Source organism: Macaca thibetana, chromosome 12 (genome assembly GCF_024542745.1).
Source record: "Macaca thibetana thibetana isolate TM-01 chromosome 12, ASM2454274v1, whole genome shotgun sequence".
NCBI classification, from domain to species: domain Eukaryota; kingdom Metazoa; phylum Chordata; class Mammalia; order Primates; family Cercopithecidae; genus Macaca; species Macaca thibetana.
Window position 1 is genome coordinate 72964612 of NC_065589.1, and position 27204 is coordinate 72991815.

At 35.2% G+C, this 27204-nt stretch overlaps 1 protein-coding gene across 6 annotated transcripts in view; it reads right to left on the bottom strand.

Annotated features, from left to right (window-relative positions):
- UBR3 (ubiquitin protein ligase E3 component n-recognin 3) overlaps nucleotides 1-27204 on the bottom strand; it is a 264525-nt gene that overhangs the window by 124512 nt on the left and 112809 nt on the right. For 3 of the 6 annotated variants that reach the window (XM_050751437.1, XM_050751438.1, XM_050751436.1), the window contains exons 20-25: nucleotides 21649-21790; nucleotides 17890-17994; nucleotides 16537-16710; nucleotides 16316-16348; nucleotides 14203-14663; nucleotides 5742-5830 (exon numbers count right to left, since the gene is read on the bottom strand). In XM_050751437.1, the coding sequence (XP_050607394.1) occupies nucleotides 5742-5830; nucleotides 14203-14663; nucleotides 16316-16348; nucleotides 16537-16710; nucleotides 17890-17994; nucleotides 21649-21790 (1004 nt within the window). The remainder of the gene's footprint in view (nucleotides 1-5741; nucleotides 5831-14202; nucleotides 14664-16315; nucleotides 16349-16536; nucleotides 16711-17889; nucleotides 17995-21648; nucleotides 21791-27204) is intronic. The other 3 variants (XM_050751441.1, XM_050751440.1, XM_050751439.1) reach the window with 1 other exon arrangement.

Here is a 27204-nt window from a genome sequence, read left to right on the forward strand (position 1 = left end):
CTCCTAAGTAACTTCAGAGCACAAAACTTTGACTATATACCTTTCGTGGGATGCAATGAGGACAAAATAATCTGGAAAAAATTTAAAATTTGCTATACTTTTTAAACATTTTTTAAAATTTAAGAAATTTTAAAGTTTTATTCAATAATTTCACTGTTTAACATAGTACTGAGTTTGATATTTTGAAGCCATTTTCTTTATTTTATGGGAAGGTAATTTTCTTAGGTATGATGTACTGTGATTGTGTAAGAGAAGACTCTCAATCCTAAGGCATGCATGTTAAAAATACTTTAGCAGTAAGGTCTGCAACTTACTTCATTTAACAGAGAGAAAGCAAGGAACATATACAGAACAATGTTAACAAGGTGATGGTTATATTAGTATATGGGTGTTCACAAGACTATTTTGTCAGCTTTTCTCTACGTTTGGAATTTTTCATTAAAAAATAGCATTGTAAAACCTCATTTTGGTAAAAAGTACATTTATATGCATATGTTCTTAGAAAAAGTCTTGTAAGGATACAACCTAGGTTAGGAAATCTGGTAGTAAAAATACATTATTTCTTATTTTTTATTATTTGTGTTTTCTAAATTTTAATAAAAATTTAGTGCTTTTGTTATAATAAATTAACTTTATACACTGCAATAATGCATATTAAGTATTTAATTCAAGATTACAGGCTAAATATCTGCTTTTGTCCCTCATTCTTTTTAAAAACAATCCCACTGAAATAAAGATAGAAAAGAAATGAAGAAATATTCCCACAGAATATAGAAAAAGGATGAAGTGGTAGGTGAGAATTTCACCAGCAAATAGGAGATGTCAGTAACATTTCTGAAAGACTGGAGAAGATAGAGGCATGATGACAGAGAAAAGATATGTGATATCAGAAAGTTAAAGAAAAGCAAGAATTGATCTATCCATTAGAATGTCAACTCTGCTCAGAATCAGCACATGAGGCAGAAGACAGGAGCCATAAGTATAAAATGACTCTGAAAACAGAATAATTATTTGAAGGACTGTATGTAGACTTCACTACATAGCACCCCAATTCCTTCCCCAACTCTGACTAAACAGAGCATTCAGGGGGCTTGGCATTTACCTCACAGAAAAAACAGATCATCCACAACAACAAAAACCAGCCTATTCTTATCCAAAGAAACTCAACAAGAAGCTTAGAGAAAACTGGGGCTTCTAATGTGAATGTTAGCATCTGGGCGCTCCAACCTAGAGTGATCAGCCCTTCTCCCATCCCTAATCCAAATCTGATAGTCAACACACCTTACCCATGTACACAGACTAGAGACAATTATTAGGATCAAACCTCTTTACACCTCAGTAAAATGAACCCACATGAGCTACCCAGACCACCTCTCCAGGACAATCAGGAATCATCAGGCAAATGAGGAAAACTAACAACATGAAAGACTAACATAAGTTTTTCAAGCAATTTAGAAGGATAAAGGATAATTTAGAGAGAGAAACAGATAAAGAAAAAAAAGAAACACCCTAAACTCATTCAGAAAGATTTTTAGAGAAAATTCTATACAGATGGTAAGAACAAGATACTGGAGAGAGGAAATCTATATGTGTATAAAACAAAAACAACAAATGATATAAAAGATAAAACACATTACAAAATTAAAAGATCAGTCTTGGAGATCCAATATCCAATTACGAGTCCCAAAAAAGAATAAAATGTTAAGAAGGAAAGTATTGCTGTATAACAAAATACCCTCATGCTCAGTGGCTTAAAAAGAATTATCTCCAACAGTTTCTGAGGGTCAGGCATCTGGGAGCAGCTTAGTGGTGTGGTTCTGGCTAAGGAGCTCTCCTGAAATTACTATCAAACCTGCAGTCATTTAAAGGCTTAACTGGCACCAGATGCAGTGGCTCACACCTGTAATCCTGGACTTTGGGAGGCCGAGGCAGAAGGATTGCTTTGAGGCCAGGAGTTTGAGGCCAGCCTGAACAATACAGAGAGACTTTGTCTCTTTAGTTAAAAAAAAAAATTTTTTTTTTTTTTTTAAGAAAAAAATAACAAAATTAAGTAAAGGCTTAACTGGGACAGGAAGTTTCACAACCAAGCTCACTCACATGACTGCTGGGGAAAGAAGCCTCAGTTCCTCACTCACATGGGCCTCCACAGGGGTACTCATGCCATGGCAGCTGGCTTCCACCAGAATGAGTAATCCGAGAGAGAGAGAAAGTAACAAAGACAGAAGCCGTAATGTCTTTCATTACCTAATATGAGAAATGATATACCTTCACTTCTGCCATATTCTATAGGTCATGCACATCAATGTAGGAGAAGACTACACAGGGCATCAGGACCAGGAGATAGAGATCATTCAGAAGAACCATCTTGGAGGATGACTATACCAGTTATCCAAAAAAAAAAAAAAAAATCATGGGAAAAAAAATCTCATAGTTTCAGAGATATGAATCTTCAGACTGAAAAGGCTCATTAAGCTCTAAGGAGGATGGGAAAAAAACTCTTAGATACAAATGATAAAACTTCAGATCTCTAAGGATCAGATAATCACAAATTTGTCACAGGAAAGGAAAAAATGCTCACCTACAAAGGTGTAAGAATTAGATTACCACCAGACTTTTTATCAAATGAATGGTAGAAGACAAAGAGGCAATGCCTTCAGTTGTAAATTTGTGACAGAATATGTTTATCAACCTGGAATTCTACATCCATCTAAATGAACAATCAAGCGTGAGAGTAGACTAAAGTCCCTTCCAGAAATAATCAGGTGGTTGAGCTACCAAACGTCATTATTAAGATTTGAGCTAGGCACGGTGGTGCATGACTATAGTCCCAGATACTAGGTAGGCTGAGGTGGGAGAATTGCTTGAGCTCAGTAGTTCAAATCCAGCCTGGGTAAGATAGCAATGCCTTATCTCTTAAAGAAGAAAAAAATTAAAAAAAAAAAAAAATATATATATATATATATACACACTTGAATTGGCACCCCAATAAAACAAGATTTCAAAAAGAGATGACATTAATATGCAAGAAACTCTATTATCAATCCCAAAAGGGGAAAATCCTCAGGTAATGGCTGTAGGGCATGCCTGAAGAACAAATGGACCAGATTGGAAAAGAATTCCATGCAAAAGACAGTATGATTGAGTAGGAAGAATAACAGAGATATCATAAAGGCACACTGGTTCTTGCTACAATAAAATTTTAAAAATAAAATTTAAAAAGACAGTTCAGGAACTTCAGGGAAAACAAAAGGCAACATAACAAAGTCATGGTTCATATAGAAACAAATAAAAGGTCGTATGTGTTTAGCAATCAAGGGACTGGAAGAAAAGAGCTATGTACTAAAGATAGTCTCTTTGAAGGGGTCCAGGAGTTGGGCCACCAGACTCAAAAACAGTCAATGGTTCTAGCCTTGTACTCAACAGCATTTAAAAAGTCATACTAATACAAACTCTTCATTGTTTTTAAGAGTCAACCTTCACATGGAAGACATTAATGTGACTGCAAAACAGAATGTCAGCAACCTTGACAATTTAAAAGTTAAAAAGTATCTGAAAAAAGGCAGGAGGTAGAAGAGGAAAGGAAGGATGGGGTGCTTATTAGTTCATTTTATATGAAGCAGTATCAAGATACTGACTACTGCAGATAGAACAATACATAAATATTATAATTATATTAAACATGTAAAAAAACAAAAATAAAATTATCAATTTTTGGAAAGAAGAGAGAAAGGGAAAGTAGTGTCAATAAACTAAACCCTCTTCTTTCATATGATAAAGTCAACTGATGCTAGGTAAATTTCATAAACAGAATTTCAGTACAGGTTAAGTATCCCTTATCTGAAATGCTTGGGACCATTAGTGTTTCAGATTTCAGATTTTTTTCAGACTTCAGAATATTTACATAGACATAATGAGATATCTTGGGGATGGGACCCAAGTCTAAACACAAAATTCATTTATGTTTCATATACACTTTATACATACAGGCTATGGTGATTTTACACAACCTTTTTTTTTTTTTTTTTTTTTTTTTTTTTTTTGCTCTTGTCACCCAGGCTGCAGTGCAATGGCACTATCTCGGCTCACTGAAACCTGTCTCCTGGTTCAAGCAATTCTCCTGCCTCAGCCTCCCATGTAGCTGGGATTACAGGTATGCACCACCACGCCCAGCTAATTTTTTTGTATTTTTAGTAGAGATGGGTTTCACCACGTTGGTCAGGCTGGTCTCAAACTCCTGACCTCAAGTGATCTACCCACCTCGGCCTCCCAAAGTGCTGGGATTACAGATATGAACGACCGCACCCAGGCTTATGCAACATTTTACATAATTTTGTAAATGAAATATAGTTTTGACTGCAACCCATCACAAGAGGTCAAGTGTGAAACTTTCCACTTGTGGCATCATGCCACGGCTATATGCCAATCAACTGGAAAACCTAAAAGAAATGGATAAATTGGCATTTGGGCTTTCAGACATGTAACAATGGCCTCTTGGGGGTTTTTGGCCTTCAGCCTCAGATCGGGTGCTGTACTTTCAGCTTCTCCGGTTTTGAGGGTTTTAGACTTGGAATGAACCATGGTACTAGCTTTTCTCATCCCCCAGCTTGCAGATGGCCGATCATGGGATGTCACCTTTGTAATTATGTAAGCCAATTCTCCCTAGTAAACTCCCTTTCATATATACATATCCTACCATTTCTGTCCCTCTGGAAAAACCTAATAGAGATTTTGAACTTCATAGCTCTCTAGTAACAGACCCAAATGAAAAGGAAATCAACAAGTTGCCAGAAAAGAAATACAAAAGGTGAATCTTAAGTCAAAAACTTTCCACATGTGGCATCATGCCACCAGTGGAAAGTCAAAGCTCAGAAAGTTTTGGATTTTGGCACATTTTAGATTTCAGATTTTCAGATTGGGGTGCTCAATCTGTATTCTTTCTGTCAAAGTTATATCTTGAATATTAACTATACTTGATGGTTTAGAACCCATTAGGCTAAATTTGAATTGATCTCTACAAATTTCTTGAGGAAGTTGGTTATGTGTTTAGGTGCACAAAAATGCATGAAAATGTACATGCATGCTCGAATGCATATATATGTGTGTATTTTAACTAAATGCATGACTTTATTTTCTTTCTGCATTTTCTAAAAATTAAAGAAAAAATTTGCTGGAATGCAAGAAATAGTCAGGGAAGGGAATATCCCGGTTAACTAAAGACTGACACTAAGATTTAATCTATTTCTCCAACGTGTGTAAAAGGCTACTATCATACAGAAACATGGTATCCTCTCTCACTGTATAAATTCTAATGCTAATCTTAATGGAAATGAGAAGTTCACCTGATTTTAAGAAATAATGAAGGGGTACCAGAAAGAGGCACTAGAAGCATCTGAAACTATTTGAAGGATTTTAAGATAATTTCAAAGAAAAAGATCAAGATAAGTAAATATATATTGATGGATCTCACAAATCTAAGAGACCATTTAACAGAAGAGAACAAAAGGAGCATACTATATTGCTACCATCAGGAAGAACTTCCTAACAATTATAGCTACTAACAACAGAATGGACTGTCTATAATAAAAGTCTGATCTTCCATCACTATATTACTTAAATAAAGACCAAATAAACACTAGAAATAATAAGTCTGTAATGTTTTAAATTAGTAAAAGATTGGACTACATCATCCCTAAAGAAGTAAGTGTAATTATGAGAGTTCTAAACTAATAACTTTGACTTACCAACATCCATTGCAGTTTCCATAAAGCTTTTCTGTCGTGAAGCAAACTCTGCAAGCAATTTCTGCTGCCTCTCTCTAGCCTTCTGTCGCCTAGATTAAACAGAAATAAAGTTTTAAGTATCAGATGTCCTTAAGACCTAGCTACTATATTTCAAGAGTATATAATGTATGCAAATGTATATATGTATGTCTTTAGGTGCACAAAAATGCATGAAAATGTACATGCATGCTTGAATGCTATATATGTGTGTATTTTAACTAAATGCATGACTTTATTTTCTTTCCACACTTTCTAAAAATTAAAGAAAAAATTTGCTGGAATGCAAGAAATAGTCAAGGAAGGGAATATCCTGGTTAACCCCTGGCACACAGTTGAGAACAATCCATTTTTTGTATTATGTATTAAACTTCTTCTAATATTTGATTGTCCTTAAAAGGATTCTAATTTTAAAAGGTTACAAACTCACTGGTTTAATAAAAATAAAAGCCAAGATGTACTTTAAAATGTGAAATAATAATTAAGGTAGATAGAATATTTGGATTTCCAACAACACAAGTTCCTAAGTATATGTCAGAAGGCAGCAAGAGCAAGAATAGTCTTTTTTAGCAAGAGACTAACAATTTAACCCCAGGCACAAATAACAGTAAACTGATTGCTAGAAGAAGCTATGATGTTTAGATATAAACAAAGCCTAAAAGATAAGAACAGTCATATTTACTGTTACCCTAAGAACAGGTCTCTCCTAACAGAGAATGAACAGAAGCCAGTAAGTTTCCCAGTTTGTACTAGGACATATTTCAAGTTTGGTTTATTTTGTATAAAGTAAAGGAATGTGAAGGAGTCTCAAACACAACATAAGACAAAACTGTATTACAAAGCCCTAAATATTCCCTTGGATTAATTCACTATATTATATTTATTATGTATGCCTTATCTACTTCCAAAGAATATTTTAATTGCAACTGGTTGCCAAAAAAAAAAAAAAAAAAAAAAAAAATCCACCAATACAATGTTACCATAACATAGGAATAGGAAAATAAGTCAAAGGCGACAGGTTTCTTCAGATTATGTGACGCTAACAATACCAGTAAGCATAAAGTTTCACTCCCAGCAAGGAAAGGTTAAATTAGTAATTTAAACAAGAAGTGAAGGAGAGGAAGAAGAAAAGGTTAGAAAAGGTAAATTATGTTAGTTCATGGAAGAGATAAACTTTTTACTTGAACAAAACTCAAAGAGGAGCTGATGTTCTCTGTGTCATACCCATAATACAGAAGAAAAATGAGAACATAATGGACAAAGTATACTACAGCAGTTTTTTTAATGACCATTTATTATGTCTATACAGTATAGAAGTCAAAGCATTATGTTAAACTGAGAGTCTATGCAATCATTGTTATGGGAAACCGAAAAGTATTTTTCTATTAATCTGATCTGATTCAAGGATATAACATATAAAATTCAGAAGAATGAAATACAGTAATTTTTAAATTATCCACACATTTGCTCCCATCAAATTGGTGGGGATAATCAGGAGCAACTATAAAGTCAAGTTCTGTGGTCCACTTTACCATGAGAAGTTACATATTTTTGACAATAATATTCAAATAATTGTTAACACTCCTTTTCTAACATTTACAGATAATTTAGGATCCACATAAAAAACTCGCCTTATTATTTTATAACAACAATTCTTTTATACTGTTTTTGAGCCAAAATGTTATTATCCAGGTTGATCACTCACCTTATTCACCAAAGTTAACTCTCAATGATGATGGCCATTTCAAAAAATTAAATCTACCCGTCCCCTCTCTTCCCTTTCTGAACATGTCCTAGCATGGAGTGTCAGGACTCGACAGCCTGGCACAGGAGGGCATTTGTGTGGTTAAAATTTTAGTTAAATATGTGTAATTTTTTGACTAAAAAGTTAAATATATGTATCTACATAGATAGATACATAGAGAGAGAGAGAGAGAGTTATAGGTGTCAGGTATCTCACAGTGGAAGAAGGGAGTTACAGAATTACAAATATGGAAAGAGAGAAAACAAGAATGACTCCTAGAGTGATAGATTGGAACGGAAAGTATCAGAGTGAACTCACAGTTTTCAGTACATAAAGGTAGACATAAAACTAAATATAAATTTCTCCCTTCCTCTCTCTCACTACCTTCCAAAACAAACACAGACTTACAAAGAAACACACACACAATTTTCCCCAGCTCTGTCCTAAGAGGACCTGAGACAGCTATACTTCATTAGAATAAACACATGGACTGGGCTTTCTAAATACCATTCTCTCTTAAAAGCAACCAGGACACCTCGGAGCAATGGCTGACTCCAAGTATAGGATAAGCCTGCAACATCTTTTTTTTTTTTTTTTTTTTGAGATAGAGTCTCACTCTATTGCCAAGGCTGGAGTGCAGTGGCGTGATCTAGGGTCACTGTAACCTCTGCCTCCTGGGTTCAAGCGATCCTCGTGCTTCAGCCTCCTGAGTAGATGGGATTACAGGAACGCACCACCATGCCCGACTAATTTTTGTATTGTTAGTAGAGACAGGGTTTCACCACATTGGCCAGGCTGATCTCGAACTCCTGAGCTCAGGTCATCTGCCCATCTCAGCCTCCCAAAGTGCTGGGATTACAGGTGTGAGCCACCACCTGGCCAAGCCTGGAACATCTTATTGCCCCAGAAAATAAGAATATGCTCAAAGAATGATGGGGACAGATCAACAGGACCCAGAAACCAGCTTGACGTGACTCCTAGTGGCCAAATCTGTAATAATTTGAGCACCAAAATTAATAACAAGCATATGAGATTATAACCCATAAAATAAAATAGGAACCCATGAGTCCATACTGATAAAAATGAATGAATATAAAGTTGATATGGATTGGGATATTACAATATCTCAAAGTATCTCTCCACAAATTATGTATTAATTGTAAAGTGGGGTGGGAAAGGTAATTTGACTGTGAAGAAGTCTGGCAGACATGGTCAAAGTAAATCACCAGTGATGAAACAAATTGAAATCATATAACACCTTATGGGATACAATGAAAACAAAACAGCAACACTTCATTGACATTCCTGCCAAAGTTGTATAAACTGAGTCAAAATATAAAGGGAAAACAGAGAATCCCAAATTAAGAGATATTCTACAATGTTACTACTGCTTCATAATCTTTAAAAGTGCCAAGGTCATGAAAATAAAAACTTCTATATTGAAGGAGAACAAAGAGGCATGACAATTAAGTGCAAGGAGTGATTATGAACTGGATCTTTCTGCTATAAGAAATATTAGTGGCTGGGCACAGTGCCTCATGCCTGTAATCCCAGCACTTTCGGATGCCAAGGCGGGTGGATCACAAGGTCAGCAGTTCAAGACCAGCTTGGCCAACATGGTGAAACCCTGTCTCTACTAAAAATACAAAAATTAGCCTGGCGTAGTGGCAGGCGCCTGTAATCGCAGCTACTTGGGAGGCTGAGGCAGAGAATTGCTTGAACCTGGGAGGCAGAGGTTGCAGTGAGTCGAGATCACGCCACTGCTTTCCAGCCTGGGTGACAGAGCGAGACTCTGTCTCAAAACAGAAAAAAAAAGAAACAAAGAAAGAAAAGAAATATTATTGGGGGCTAGGAGAAGTGGCTCATGCCTGTAATCACACCACTTTGTGGAGCTGAGGCGGGAGGATCACTTGACCCCAGGAGTTTGAGACCAGCCTGGGTAACATAGCAAGACCTCATCTCTACAACTGATTTTTAAAAATTAGCCAGGCATGATGGCACACACCTGTAGTACCAGCTATTCAAGAGGCTGAGGCGGGAGAATCACTTGAGCCTAGGAGGTCAAGGCAGAAGTGAGCCGTGATCATGCCACTACACTCCAGCCTGAGTGACAGAGCATGACCCTGTCTCCAAAAAAAAAGAAAAGAAAAAAGGAGAAGAGAAGAGAGGCGAGGGGAGGGGAGGGGAGGGGAGACGAGACAGACGAGACGAGACATTACTGGGACAACTATCAAAACTTGGGATCTAAAGATTTAATCATACTCAAATATCATATTGATTTGCTAATTCTCATAGTTGAGGGTACAAAGAACTTCCTGAACCATTTATGTACGTTTAAGATTCCTTCAAAATAAAAAGCTTTTTAAAATTAAATCCATCCTCAAAGGACAAATATTTGCCACAATGGAAGAAATGGAAGCAAAGAAAAATGTGCTCTAGATGCTCAAAGCATTCTAAGTGACCTCCAAAAATGTTTTGAGCAACAATAGCAGTGACAGACTACATTTTTGGTCTTCTGAATCACTACTTTGCAAATCTGTAAGTTTTGCCATGCTTCTTTAATTAATGCCACTCACTCTACAGCTCACCTTTAAACATGTACACTTACAATTAGAATACGTATGTCCATAGAATGTACTTTTTAAAATCTATTAAACATAAGAAAACCTCAAATGTAACTGCTTGACACTAGTATTAGAGTGCATTTCTATAGCAGGTTTCTATACTAACCAGAAATGGAATGTCATTGTTGTGAATGTTTTCTTAATCGAGATTATTACTTTTCTAAATGGGCATAAATGTAAATAAAGGCCATTAACAAAGAACATACACAAGTTCTGGCAGATTCAGTATAACTCAAAAATTTTCCATTAACTCCTGAGGCAAAGACATTGAAGCTGCATTTTATTACAACCATCTAATGTTTTCTGCTTACATCTTGTTTTCTATGAAGTTAATCTATTATGAAAGTGATACTGAGTTTGTCTAAAGGTGAGGTACTTGGAAATGGATCCTCATTTATTGTTCATAAACAAATGGAAGTGTTTATGAACGGTTCTGCCTTTATTATGAAAATCCAAAACAAAACCAAAGGAAAGACAAATGTGAGAAGCATGGTGAGATCCAAATAGTCATCTTAATCCTTAGCTGTCCACTACAAATTAGTTTCAAGTACTTGTCAATACCATCATTGTTCAAAGGAAACAAAATCTATCACAAAGAAAGCCTTTAAAATTTTTAGAATATTATTTATTACAGTAGCATCAGGGCCTTTGTAAAAGTAGCATCTAAACTATGTCCTCTAGTATCGCATTATTAGTAATAATTACCAAAAAAAAACAGATTTTGATTCACTGTTTATCTTCTTTCAAAATAAAAGGATATACTATTACATAACAGAAAGAAGGATCTGACCACTAAGAGAGACCACTAATTGACAAAAATAACAATCTTACCTCATTTTCAACCTTCTAATTTTGTCAGTAGATTTATTACATTCTAGGCTATTACTAATTCAAACTTAATGACTGGTCATCTAAATTATATGTTACTGAATGTCCTTTCTCCCATGGAAACAAATTTTTAGTTAGTTCTTTATAACTCCTATTTAGGAATTCTCCTAAATTCTTAATCTACCGTAGGCTTTTGCATATATTAATATAAATTTTTTATAACAAACTTTTTTTTTTTTTTTTGAGATGGAGTCTCACTCTGTCGCCAGGCAGGAGTGCCGTGGCGTGATCTCAGCTCACTGCAACCTCCGCCTCCCAGCTTCAAGCAATTCTCCTGCCTCAGCCTCCCTAGTAGCTGGGACTACAGGCACACGCCACCACGCCCAGCTATTTTTTATATTTTTAGTAAAGATGGGGTTTCATCATGTTGGCCAGGATGGTCTTAATCTCCTGACCTCGTGATCCACCTGCCTCGACCTCCCAACAAACTTTTAATTACATCAAAGATGTAGTATAACTATATATGTGACTAAAATTGCTCCTTATACAGGTACCAAAGGATGACCTCCTAACTAATAAATCAAACAGGATGGCCAATCTTATTGAACTCCTGTAGCACTTAACAATTTTGATAAGTTTCTTGCTTTCTGAACTTCCTCTTGTGACTTCTCTAAAGCCACTCACCCCAGTTTTTCTCTTACTCTGCTCAGCCATCCATTTATCAGTCACCTTTGTAGGTACCCTTTCCTCAGTCATTCCCTTTAATGTTTTTCCCTTGAGTTCTATATTCAGTCTTCTCATTTTCTCACTGTACACTTTCTCCCATATAAAGGATTCTACTATTACCTATGTGCTCATATCTGTATCTCTAAGAATTCTCCCCTAAATCTTAAACCCTATATCTGACTGGACATCTTCACCTGGGTATCCCTCTTGAACTTAGTAGTGTCCAGAACTGAACAGATCAGTTTTACTACTGAGCCTGAGACCCCTCCTATACTCCATTATCTTGGTAAAAGGAACATTATCCAAGTCAGAAATCAGGGCACCATTCATGACATCTCCCTCATTTCTCACATCAAGCTGATTACCGAGTCTAACAACTTGTACCTGCTAAATATCTCATATACATCTCCTCCTCTCTTTATTATCATCACTGTCTTAGTTCAGACCCTTATCACACCTGCCCCACTAGATGACTAAGTAGCTTGCTCTCCCAATTTCCAGTCTTACCCCACTCTAATCCACCCGCATGTAATTATCCTATATATATACACACATATATATACATACATATACATACACACACATATATGTTTTTGTTTTTGTTTTTTGAGGCAGAGTCTCACTCTGTCATCCAGGCTGGAGTGCAGTGGCACAATCTCGGCTCACTGCAAGCTCCGCCTCCTGGGTTCACACCATTCTCCTGCCTCAGCTTCCAGAGTAGCTGGGACTACAGGCGCCCACCACTATGCCCAGCCAATTTTTTGTATTTTTAGTAGAGACGGGGTTTCACCGTGTTAGCCAGGATGGTCTCGATCTCCTGACCTCGTGATCCGCCCGCCTCAGCCTCCCAAAGTGCTGGGATTACAGGCGCGAGCCACCGCGCCCAGTTCTATCCTATATATTATTCCTCACTTAAAATCCTTCCAGTTTCCCTGTAACCATTTATACCCTGTGCCAGTTAATTATATGCAGTTACCCTCTTAGCCTTATGTCCTGCTACTCCCATTAACACTCTGTGTACCCAATATAGTACCTGTTACACTATGTTAACACTACTAACAAACTATCTGTTTACCAGTCTGTCTCTCCATTATAGTATCAATTCCTCGAGGTCAGGAAGTCCAACACCGGACACAGATATGTCTAGAAAAGTGATGGACTGACACCCAGTGAGTGAGAAATGGATCAATCGAGTAAGATCCATCTTAGGCTTGCTTCCACTGATCATTTAACCCATAACTGCCTATATTTAATTTTAAAAGTAAGAAGATGAAATTATCCAGAAAATACCTCTAAAGTACACTTCAAACTGCTAAATGATGTATTAGTCATACCGCTCACAACAGCAGTCCAAATAACTCTGTTGATAATGATTTTTACCTATATAAAAGAGATCGAGATGATCAAGGTCCTAGGTTCTTAAATTAAGATAATATTGATGTGATCTCTTTGGACCCTCCCTAAGGGGAAATGTGTACCCTTCCCCTATAATTGTTGCTTTGGTAGACAAATTTGTCTTAAATAATAAAGAAATTAAAACAACGAATATTATTTATAACCTCGGAGAAGTGAGCAATGACTATCTTGAATTTGATCTGAAATCCTTTTTTTTAATGTCCTGGGTCTTTTAGCCTATGTACACTCATTAAAAGGCATGCTTTTTTTTTTTTTTTTTTTTTTTCTGTAATAAACACTGAACCCTTTCCAAGAGTTTGACAATTATGCTGAGTTTCACTCTCTCAAGATTCACCTTGTCATGTTTATGACAGTAGGGTCAGCAATGTTGACAAGGCTCTTGGGAAACAATTGGTGACAATGCACAGTAACACAACTCTTCTGGCAAACAATGTACCACTGAAAAAAAGAACCATACTATGCTCATAGTCCTTGACCCACAAACCCCACATAACATAGTATATATCTTGAGATTTTTTTTTTAAATCCCATTCTTTTTTTTTCAAGAAAGTCAAAAGATGAAAAAAAGTTTATAAATATAATTTTAACAACAAATTATAAGCAACCTAAAGATCCAAAAGCTAGAAGCATAAGTTAGTCAGAATGTGTTTTAAAACATCACTTTTTAAAAATCAGCAATCATATATTAATAAAGATTAGAAAAGACCAAAAGAAACTAAAGCAGTTGGATTTTTATTTTGAGAAATGTTTAAATATTTTTTTATTCTCATTTAAAGTTGAACAGTTCAACTTTAACAGTAAGAGAATTATTAGATCCTTACAGCAATAAAAGCAGTAGCAATTTTTCCAAAGAGACATATAGATTTAAGGTAGTAATTTTACGGTGGGGTCAGAAAGTCTCACCTGTCCGTCAATAAACTCAATATATCACATGTACAAGCACTGACCATGCTCCATTCCACTTACATTACATCAGCTATGACTGTTGCTATTAAACATCCAAGTGATTATCCTCAAATGACCAAAAGGAAAAAAATATCAATTTTTCAACTATACACACGTTTAAAACATTAAAAATAAAAATTACCTTTCTTCTTTGTCCAATGTTTTCTTCTCTGCTGCAGTGACTTTTTTAGGTGGTACAGGAGGGGTCACTTTTCTACATATCTCTTCAATGATGCGTTTGTTCATTCTACTTTGCGATGCAGCTTTTAGTAAAATTCTTTCCACTGCAGTTATACCATCTCCATGACTGTATTTAGGAATTTCTGGTTGGATTAAAATTTCTATGTCATCAAGCCAAGGAGGATAGTAGGAGTTTTGTTTTCCTGAGAGTTTGTGATGAAGTTTAATTAGCAAAGACAATATGCTTTCTTTAATTTCCAAAATGGCTGTAGTTAACTGTGGAGCTGAGCCAGGAGCAGACCATTTACTTGAAGTTTTGGGACGAACCACCTGATTTGCTTCACTGCTACTGCGATTGATGATTTCCTGAAATTTCTTTCTACGTTCTGCTACTAAACTGAAAACTTGAGCTGTACCAGAATTCTACCATTAAAAAAGAGAAACAAAGAAAAATCAAGAGAAGTTATTTAGCATCATTTTAAAAACATACTAGTACTACATTTTCCAAAGGGAATGCTCAGTTTCATAAAAAGATTTATTCAACAGATTTGCTCTTTAAATAATTCTGTCCCTTGACCTATCTCTCTCAAATATATTTAATCCCACTCAATCTGGAAAGACTTATAAGGAGATCATCAGCAGTAACACCTCCTTTTCAACCTCCCGAAAACAGACAAAACTTACGTAGTATCTACAGCCATATTAAAGAGAATCATAAACTAAATTATTCATTAGTTTAAAGGAGGAAAGGCTGTTCTGGTCAGCATTCATGAGGAATAGGGTACTCTTTAGTAACTTCTGGAAGACTGCTACAGTTTCCAGTTAAGAAAATTATAAATTCGTTTTTTAAAAAATTTTCTAAGCTAACAAACATGAACTAGTAATTAATTTCACTTTTAAGGAACTTTAAAGTTTGAAAATTCTAACATAAATGCTTAAAGTTACTAAACTGAAATATAAGGATGAAAAAATCAAACTGATGTTTCATATTTTAATATGAAATTTGTTTTATTAAATTTTAATATGAAATTAAAACTGTGATTTGTGATTTGTTTTTTATTTGTTTTTGGTTTGTCGGTCAAGGACTATGATTTGTTTTCTGAACAGTTTTTTTTTTTTTTAAGTATTTTCCTCATTAATTTAAATTCTAAAAAGCTTTTTTGCTAAAGCAATCAAACTGCACCAGGGCTCTTAGAAAACATCTTTTAATTAAGATATGAATCAGTTTAATGAATTTATTTTTTAAAAGCAAGCATAGAAAGGATGCTCTAATATCAGATGAGCTTTTGTGAGTCAAATGACAGTATATACTATTTTTTAACATCGAAGCTGTTTTTTAAAGTACTCTACCAGCATTAGAGGCAAAAGCCTCTTTAGAGGTTCCAGTTTTTGCTTACAGCGAAAATACGTTGTCAAAGACCAAGAAAGCTCCTACAAATAGACTCTACTATAAGAAATGTCTGATTCAATGTTCTCTACTGACAAAAATCTAGGCTGGGAAGACTAAAACTGCTTAAGTTTAGTTACTTAAAATGTCATTTCAAGATTTTTCATTACTGCTTTTTAAAAATTAACTTACATGCAATGAGAGCACTGATTTTCAAAATGAGTCCAAAGCCAGAACATACAGAATTTAAGACTTCATAGGCTTAGTTTATCAAAGTTAATTAATTGCCATAGAAGCAAAAAAAAGTTATTTGCAAATGAGCATGCTGCTAGCAATTAAATTTATTTTAATTTAGAAAATATCCAAGTCATTTTTAAGAAGTTAGTAATATAGTGGCAATGCTAAATGTAAAGGGACTCAAATATGCTACCTATAATTGGTCCAAAATACTTCGAACACTAATAAGAAAATACTCAGTGTTATTTTTAAGCTCAATATAAATTTTCTTTAATATTAAGCTTAAATCACTTTGTCAAAAAAAAAAACCACACACAAATCCAAGAAACTTTCTTTTAAATTTAACCATATTAATTAAACACCTATACACACACAAATACTTCAAAGCAGTTTTTCCCCATTTCCAGTTAAAGCCATGTTGCTAGTTAATGCAAATATCATACACATCTACCTCTCTTTGTAGAACTTTAGGCCGTCGTGAACTCTGGCAGATTAAGGGAAAAAGACTGATAAGGTAGAAGTTGCATAGATATATCAGAGGAAATAAAAAACAATTTAAAGTTATCTGCAACCACTTTTTTTTTCTTTTGGATATCATAGGAACAGTATATCCCAACATAACATACATAACATAAAGCTTTTCCTTATTTTCTTTCTTACGTTTACACTTACTTGAAAGGAACCCAAGTTATCAGAGCTAGTACTTGCAGGTGAGTCTCTCTTCACTTCAGGCGCAGTCTCTGGAACTCTTACTCTAACATAGTTTATAAAGTGTCGCATGTTTGACACTAAGTTACTGCCAGGAAACCAACTGTCATGACAACGTTCTGGTCCACCCACGGATGCCTAAAAAAAAAAAAAAAAAAAAAAAAAAAAAAAAAGAATATCAAATCTTGCCACGTCAGGTCCAAGGTACAATGGAGATGTAACAAGCCCCCAAAAATCATCCATTGCCTATCATAATCCTGGATCCTTTACTGTCTCATCCACAAATTATAGAGTGAATAAATTTGAATAAAACCAAATTCAAACAAAAAATGTAGTAATAAATTACTCAATACCAATATGGGTAAGTCTGATGGAATCAGCTAAACATCTGACTTAAAATACATTTTTAAATACATTTTTCAATCTAGAATACTGAACATTACAGAATATTCATCCTCACCCATTAGTAATACAAATAATGCTAATTTGGACTAATTTGGAGGAAACTGAAAAATCAACCAAAGGTATATACGACCTAATCATAGAGGAATCTTTATAACCTTTTAACATCTATGAAAGAACATATGTTGATTCAACTTGGACTACAAAGAACTACAAAGTGGTTTCTTTAACTTGTTTTTTGCAATTATTATGTTGTGTTACATTTTGTCATTTAGGAGGAAAGAGATGAGGAGAATCTTACACATTAGTGAAACTAATTTGTAGTAACAATTGCTTTTATGGACACAATACTTCTAAAGTCCTGAAACAAATTAACAACTTTCACTCTTAAGTACTTTAAACATTCTCCCATATAACAATATTCATGCCATTACCTTAAAACCTTTACAGAAAGAATTTGCTACTCAAAAATAATCCCTAATCAAATTATTAGAATTTTTGGAGCTAAGCCCTAACTTCAGTTTTACTGATTATTTATTGATTACTGGTAATTTTTTGCCAATAATCAATATTCTTAGCATAACACCAAAAATGCATTAAACACTTTTATTAATTTTTGTGATAGGAATTATAAATTTCAAATTCAGTAATTCCATAATAGAATTTAATGCATCAATTAAGGCCCTAAAAAACTGTACGTATTTGAAGATCCCAAAGGGCCTTTTCCAGTAGTTCTTTAAAAGATCTTATGAGTCTGATGAAAACATAAATATACCTCAAGATGAATCCATAAATACACTTTACTAAGGCATGTCATAACTAGCAAAAGTATAACATGTCTGGTTTGGCAACAATTGGTTGGAGCCAGATAGGGACTGCCTATCTAAAAATTTTAAATTACAAAAAACTACTTACCTCTTCATCTGGTTCTTCTTCAGCAGAATTTTCGAGTCCTAATTCAATCAGATACAAAACCATGCAGAGTACATGTTCTGACAGATTTTGATGATCCATCAAAATCTTTAAAAAGGGAAGAAAATGCCTCATAATTACTTTTTTCCACAAAATGTATTTCATTTAGAGATCCAAAAATATTTTACTGTTATAGACGAAAAGTACTTTAAGTAATATCTAGAAATACCAGTTCACAAATTTTCTAAAGGTTATGTCAGAGAGTCCACTAAAATAAATTCATATGAATATAAGTATTTAATAAAATAAATTAATAAGAATATTTTTATATCCTAATTTGCTGACACTCTTCTCTTGATGACAAGGCCATCAGATAAATAAGTTTACTAAATAGGATAATTCAAGCAAATGTGTTTAGCACAGCACCTGGCATATAACTGGAAGCACAATAAATGTTTATGGTGCATTAATGTTCTTAAAAACATGTCTCTGAAATTAAAGTTCTGAGCCTCTGAGTATTTTGAGCAGCTATATTCATATGTATGTCAGTGTGTGATTTACATGTAGGAGAAAGGTAGAAGGAATTCAAGCGGTTAGTAAAGAGGCTTCTCTGAAGAAAATTTGATAAATCTGACCTGTGGATTACTCAATGCAAACCTTATGCATCTTACACAGGGTTTCTGGGCTACCTACATCAATCACTCATTCACTATGATATAACAGACCACTAACCAGAAGATATCTAAAATACGACAAGTAACAAAATGGCCTGGCAGCTATCATCTTGTCCTCATTATAAAAGTCATCTGGCCAAATGATGGAAAGGACAAAAGGAAGAAATTCTGTAGGGAATGGCAGTTTTAATTGTGGGCAAGATAGCAGAGAGCAAAAAAGAGGACAGGATAAGCTGAGCCTCACAGAAGCTGCCCAAATGGCTGAGGCGACTTGGAAAGGAGGTCTTAATCGCTTAAGACCTAATCTACTACAACTAAAGAATAGAGAGACTTTCAAGTCACTGACTCTTCTCATGTTTTTCTGACTATTCAGAGGGCTTCTCTGTTCATCTGTTGTGTGGCACAGTGAAGAGCACAGGCATTCAAAACCTTTTAAAAACCAGATTTTTAAACAAATTTCTGTCTATTCCTAGTTGACCTTCAGCAACAGACTCTGGTCTTAGTTTTCTTATCTCTAAAGTTGAAATTATAGAGCCCCTCCTAGCACTTTCACTTGTCCCATCCCCATCCAAAAAAAAAACCAAAAATAAGAAAGAAAAATAAAAATGGAATTAAAGCCCAGAATTGTTGTAAGGATTGCATGGGTTAATATCTGTCATTTGCTTTGTGTAGTGTCTAGCAATGTGTGTTCAACAAATAGTGAGTGAGTGGTGCCAACGATGTGAGGAGCAGAAGCAGCAGCAGGAGGAGACTGAAGGCTGGGAGACCACAGAAGTCATCCCTTCTGATCCACTATGTTATGGAGAGAAAACCAAGGCCCAGCCACACAACCAGTTAGCTAGTGTAAGCAACACTAGAACGCAGACCTCAGACTCCCAGGCCACTGACTATCATTACTATACTATCTCCTCCTGATAAATAAAACATTACCAGCTAAATTCAATTAAATTTTGACTTCAAAGCTTGTGGCATTAAAGCTTTAACTGAATAACTTAAGAGCTAAGGAGGAAAAAAATCCCTCTATTAGGTACTTCCAAAAAAAAAAAAAAGAAAGAAAGAAAAATGATGTTTCCAGGCAGTTTTATTTTGACACTAAACACGTCAGAGGATAAAGGTGGTTTACTAAAATTGATTTTTAGAAAGTTGACTTGCCAACGTAATGTCAATGGAGAATTTTATTATTAGTAGTAGTAGTAGTAAAATCAAGAAAGCTATTTTAAAGTTGAGATTTCAAGAGTTCATTTATGATAGTCTTGTAACAACTAAAACATTGTCTTTTTATTTTTCATAAAATACTATTTGTACATTTAGCATACGAAAACATTGAAACATATAACTTGAAAGAGCATAATAATTTGCCATAAGGCTTCCTTAAATTTTCATGAATTATTTGTCACTTATTAATTATTACTTATAACAGTACTTAGCTTCCCCATCTGAACTAGTTATTTAACCTCTAAAACTCAATTTCATATCTGAAAAAGGAGAATAACAACAGAACTTTCACTCATAAGGATTTTTGCTAGCTTAAGCAAAATAACGTCTACAAGTATATATAAAGCATTTCAAACAAAATCTGGCACTAAGTAAACATTCGAAGACTGTCCATTATTTGTAAAACAAATACAAATATCATTTCAGTACAAAAAGATATTCTACATTTTTTAATAAAGAAAAAGAACATTTTAAATCAATTACTGAATAACCCTCTTGGAAGTTAATGAAAATAAACCACCCAAGGTGTTTTTTGAGGCACCTGTCCAAAATCATAACAGGAAAACTTTAGAAACAAGTACAATGAAAAATTGGTCATGGGTGGAGTTGAAAGAAAAGTATAGAAATTTAAAAGTATTATTTCATTATAAGATTAAGAAAAAAACTAAAATTCCTACCTAACTAAATATATACTTTCTTAAACAATGTGTTAAATGATTGTACATAGTAATTGGAAATTTGTGTAACAAATATTCTTATTTTTCTTTGAATTTCTCTTAACTTTTAATTTTTCAAATTATAACTAGGAAGAGGAACAAGAGGTTTTCTTTGTATCTACCTGCATAACATTTATCATGTCTATATAGTTATCTTCTTTTTTCTTTCATCTTTCTTTCCTCCACCCCCGAGATGGAGTCCTGCTATGTCACCCAGGCTGGAGTGCAGTGGCACGATCTGGGGTCACTGCAACCTGCACCTCCCAGGTTCAAGCAATTCTCCTGCCTCGGCCTCCTGAGAAGTTGGGATTACAGGCGCCCACCACCATACCCATCTAATTTTTGTAGTTTTAGTAGAGACGCGGTTTCACCATGTTGGCCAGGCTGGTCTCGAACTCCTGACCTCGAGATCTGCCCACCTTAGCCTCCCAAAGTGCCGGGATTACAGGCATAAGCCACTGCACCCAGACTTTTTTCATCTTTCATGCAGATGAGATTATAAAAATCCCTATTATATACACACATACATACTATACAATATTATGTTTCATACAAGTTTTTGAGTACACAATTAATGTTAGTCAAATAAATCTGTTTTACGTGAGAAGATCCCAAAATAAAACAAATTTTAGATAACAAGAAAGTAAATGCATCATCTTGTGAGTTCCTAAGATGTTTATCAAAAACAATTTTTGATCTTGCCACATAGAAACCACACTCAAATCCTTCCACGTCACTTTCCTGATTAGAGGAAAAAAGCAAAAAGAACCACCCCAACCTAAGATTCACTGGCTCACATAACTGCCATTCTAGTTTTGTCATTTTAGTGGGTTCTGATGGTTGTTTGGTCCCTGTAGCTCATTCTACACCTCTTGTAGTTCCATGGTATTTCACTTATTGTTCTGCAGAAGCCATAAATACATATTTTTATCTGTAGCTAGATAAGATAAATAGTGTCTCACAAAGAATGCTGTAGCTATTCTGTTATATTCAACTTGGATTTCAAATATATGTGATTATAACATATCTTCATACATCTTAAATGTATAAACACACTTTGCTTTATAAGTGGTACTTTTATATAAATATTATCCTAAAGGATTATTATTTGAAAATAAATTCTAAACTTAGTCTTTCTATTCAAATTACTACTGTACCTTGTAAAGCAGAGTGAATAGCACAATGTGTAAAGTTTTACAGTGCAAAAGTCTCATGAGACCTTTATAGCTAGGATGGAGTGATGTCCTTTTCTTATAGGGAGGCCAGGGATTTCCAGGAAATTTTCCGCTCTGTTTTAAACTGTAAAAAAAAAACAAAACTAGAATTAGATGATAGCCTCAAAATCAAACTGTGGTTTAAATGTAATTTATAGACACCAATTTCTGCCACAATGTTTTATGCAGTGCTATTTTTAATCAAATTGCTTAAAATGCCAAAGAGGTTTCTATTCTCTATACAATAAACATTACTATTTCTTTTCCTAATGGCTAAAAATGAGTAAAGAGAGCTAAGCTGAATATTAAAAAATATATAAACTTTAAAGTGCTAACAAAGAGAAATGAACAGAAAGAATACAGATGAAGTACTCAGCAAAGAAATTTCCAGCTGTAACAATTAAGCAAAATAGATGACCTGAAAATTCTCCCACTACCAATGGTTGGAAAAGCTGGATAAAATATAAATATAATCTTTTGAATGCATATTTGAGCTCACACAAAAAAAGTGGAATTCTCCAGTTACCACAAAAAAGAAGGAATCAGTGACAAGCACTAACACTGTGCCAGTTGTTATAAAGTCCTTGAGCAAACAGATCACAAGGTGTGTTGGGCTCACACAAGACTCAGAGACAGAACTGAGATCCCACCTAAAGCTAAGACCCTTGAAAGGCTTTACCCTCATTGAAAGAATAACTCACAAGGAGAATGAATTAGCTTGTCTGTCTCTTCTGGGATGTAAGAACAACAAGTTCCCCAAGAAGATAATTATGAACTTGTATGCAAATACAGTAGGCCCCTCTTATCTTCAGGGAACATGTTCCAAAGCCCCCAGTAGATGCCTGAAAATAAGGATAGTACCAAACTCTCTATATACTATGTTTTCCTACACATACATACCTGGTATAAAGGTTAATTTATAAATTAGACACAATAAGAGACTAACAACAGTAAGTGATAACAGAATAATTACAACAATATACTGTAATAGAAGTTAGGTGAATGTGTACATGCTTTCTCTCTCAAAATACCTTATGTATAGTAGTCCCCCTTATACCTAGTTTCACTTTCCACAGTTTCAGTTACCCATGGTCAACCACGGTCAGAAAATATTCAATGAAAATCTCCAGAAATAATTCATACGTTTCAGTTGTATGCCATTCAGATTATTGTTATAATTCTTCTATTTTACCTTTAGTTATTACTGTTTATCTCTAATTAGTATTATCTATCTAATACTATGATAAAGTAAGCTTTATCATAGGTATGTATTGTAGGAGAAAAACATAGTAGATATAGGGTTGGATACCATCCCTCATTTCAAGCATCTACTGTGGGTCTTGGAACATGTCCCAAGGATAAGAGGGGGACCACTGTACTATACTCACTCTTGTTCTTCTTGTGATGATGTGAGATGATAAAATGCCTACGTGATGAGATGAAGTGAAGTGAATGATGGTAAGCACTGTGACATGGCATCAGGCTACTAATGACCTTCTGACAATATGTCATCAGAAGGAGGAACATCTGCTTCAGGTGATCTTGAATCATCAGGCCATGACAATATGATGGCTGGATGTCAGGAGCAGACAATGTCAATAACTAACAAGCAAGTAGTATATACAGCATGGTACACTGGACTAAGGAACAATTCATATTCCAGGTGGGACAGAGCAGGATGGCACAATAATTCATCACCCTGCTTACAATGGCATATAATTTAAAATTTATAAGTTATTTATTTCTGGAATTTTCCATTTAATATTTTTGGACAGCCATTGGCTATAGGTAACTATGCTCTTAGAAATTCAGAAGCCATTAAAAATCATAACAGAAAAATTTAAAGCCTAAACTATATAGAAAAAGTTGTGGGCCACAACCAAAGTAGTGCTTAGAAGGAAATACATAGCCTTAAAATCCATATGTTTGTGAAAAAATCAACAACTAAGCATCCAAATTATAGTTAATAATAATGTATATTTCAAAATAGCTAGAAGAACTGTAATGTTCCCAACATAAAAAAAAAGATAAATGTTTGAGATGATGAATATCCCAATTTCCCTGATTTGATCACTACACACTGTACACATGTATGAAACTATCAGAGAAGTATCTTCAAATACTGTGTAAAAGGTAATATTAAGGCTAAGATATATCAATTAAAAATATTTTTAAAATATATAACAATAAAAATTAAATAGGAGTAATTAAAAATGAAAACCAAATGCACTAAAACAACAACAACAACAACTGAGTATCCAAGAAAAGGAACAAAGACAATCCAAACTAAATTGCAAGAAGACAATAATGGCCTGGCATAGTGGCTCACATCTGTAATCCCAGCACTCTGGAAGGCCAAGGCAAGCAGATCGCTTTGAGCTCAGTAGTTCAAGACCAGCCTGGGCAGCATGGTGAAACTCTGTCTCTACAAAAAATACAAAAATTAGCCAAGCATGGTGATGCACCCCTGTAATCCCAGCTACTCAGGAAGTTGAGGTGGGAGGATCGCTTGAGCCCAGGAGTTAAAGGCTACAGTGAGCCAAGATTGCACCACTACACATCAGCCTGGAAGACAGAGTGAGACTGTCTCAAAAAAGGGAAAAAAAAAAGGCCTGGCATGAGGGCTCACACCTGTAATCCCAGCACTCTGGGAGACTGAGGAATCTGACCAGGCCAAAAAGAAAGATCTAACACAAGTGTTTCTCAACAAACCTGCCTACCCAAATCACCCTATATTAAAATTCAGAATCTACAAGTTCCGACAATGCACTCAAGAGCTCTTAATAACAAGCAGTCAACATTGTCAGACATCTGGGGAATGCCTCTAACTCGAAAGCTAGAGACTCAACAATAGAAAATGCACCTTAGAGGAAACAAATACTATATAGAATGAAGAAAAAAAAATCTTAAAAATAAGAAAACTATCATTAATATATCAGAGAAATAAGCTGTACCTATGATTATGAAGATGCTATAAAATTAACTTTGCAATTAAAAAAACTGGTTTCTGGGCCAGGCGCGGTGGCTGCTGCCTGCAATCCCAGCACTTTGGGAGGCCGAGGCAGGCGGATCACCTGAGGTCAGGAGTTCGAGACCAGCCTGACCAACATGGAGAAACTCCGTCTCTACTAAAAATACAAAATTAGCCGGGCATGGTAGACACATGCCTGTAATCCCAGCTACTTGGGAGGCTGAGGTGGAAGAATTGCTTGAATTCGGGAGGCAGAGGTTCCAGTGAGCCGAGATCGCGCCATTGCACTCCAACCTGGGCAACAAAAGTGAAACTCTCTCAAAAAAATAAAAATAAATTAAAAATAAATTTAAAAATTAGTTTGTATATAATACTACAGTGACAACATATAAATGTAATTTTCAAAATGATTGCAATAGCCATGATTAAATACTTCAACTATTCTATTTCATTTAGCATTAAAAAAGCAATTTTTAATTTTACTTTGTCTCTTTGTTTGCTTTAAGCAGTAACCACTAAATATGTGGCACCTAGATTAATAAACTGTTGCAAAATAAAGGTTATACATTTGTTGAAGGCCTGAGTAATACATCATTTTGACTGCTCTTTTCAAAAGCATTAACAGAATAATGCAAAGGAAATGCTACATGACAGAAAAAAATTACTTAAGTGACTCACACCAACACGTAATTATTGACTAGTTTGAGACAAAAATGACATACATAAAACTCATACATCATACTTTCAAACATGGGGCAGCAGTCATTAACTTTCAAAATGGGAGACAGGAGGCAACAGAAATACAAGAAATTACATATTTTTTAAAATGTACTTTTCAGTTGAATTTAAAACAGATGCTTTACGAAATCATTTCTATCTTTGGAAATGGCCTAGCTCATAGTTCTAACAACACTGCCACTGTCAGACATATTTCACCAGGAACAGTGGTTCACATCTGTAATCCTAGCACTATGGGAAGCTGAGACAGGAAGATCACTTGAGACTACGAGTTCAAGACTAGCCTGGGCAATATAGCAAGAACCCACCTCTACAAAAAACTTTTAAACAATCTAGCCAGGCATGGTGGTGCACCTGTAGTCCTAGCTACTCAGGAGGGTAAGATGGGAAGATCACTTGAGTCCAGAAGTTGGAAGCTGCAGTGGGCTATGATCACGCCACTGCACTCCAGCCTGGGTGACAAAGTGAGACCCTGTCTCAAAAACAAACAAAAAAAAACCAGACATATTTTCACTGACCTTCTCTGAGCCACAATGTCTTCATATATAAAATATAACACTGAAATGATGGTTTTCCAACTGTTGGTTTGCTTTGTTGTTGTTATCTCGTTTTTGTTTTCTTTTTAAGAGCTGAATGCCCACTCGGGGATATTTGGAAGGGAGAAAGGGAAGCAGGATGAGCCACTTCCACTCTCTTAAGCCTCTTCTTGTTGTTGCCCAACCCGGTCTTCCAGTGAAGGCCCACAAGACACTTTTATAGAACCTGGACTAGATTTTAAAGGCCTTTTCCAGCAATAAGAGCCTAAAATTCTAAGCATCTAAGCATCACATAGAGCAAATGGCTTACTTTCACTTAAACTCTCAGCACAAAAACTGAAAGAAATCTACTTTTCATTCATTTAACAAATATTTACTGGTTGCCTTTAAAGTGCCTGGCACAGAGCTAAATTGTGAGAACACAAAAGTTTAAATTTATCTGACCATTTTTCATTTTAATTTGCAAGATGACCTCCAAAAGGTCATCTTGCAAATAAAAAAAGATCCCTCCCAGTATAATCAGTTAAGCCACTTTTTGTCCCTTAAAACTAAAAAGCAGATGAAAATAATCAATAGCAAACAAATCGGCCAGGCATGGTGGCTCATGCCTGTAATCCCAACACTTTGGGAGGCCGAGGTCGGCGGATTATCTGAGGTCAGGAGTTCAAGACCAGCCTGGAAAACATGGTGAAACCCCATCTCTATTAAAAATACAAAAGTTAGCTAGGCATGGTGGTGGGTGCCTGTAATCCCAGCTACTCAGGAGGCTGAGGCAGAAGAATCACTTGAGCTCAGGAGGCGGAGGTTGCAGTGAGCCGGGATCGTGCCACTGCACTCCAGCCTGGGTGACAGAGTGAGACTCTGTCTCTATAAAATGAAATAAATTAAAATAAAATAAGATAAAATAAATAAAATAGCAAACAAATCCTAGAGTTTAGGGTTATCTTCCCACTTGTGCTGAAACAACAACTGAAACAGTCAATTGTACAGTCAAATATACAACAAATAAAAGACACTGCATAAAGGAAGCAGGTATTATTGTTTCAAATACAAAATAAATCACAAAAATTTTAAGTTTTACATAATTATGTAACCAATGCATTTTTTTTTTTTTTTTTTTTTTTTGAGGTAGAGTCTCACTCTGTCTCCCAGGCTGGAGAGTGGCATGATCTCAGCTCACTGCAAGCTCCACCTCCCGCGTTCACGCCATTCTCCCGCCTCAGCCTCCTGAGTAGCTGAGACTACAGGTGCCCA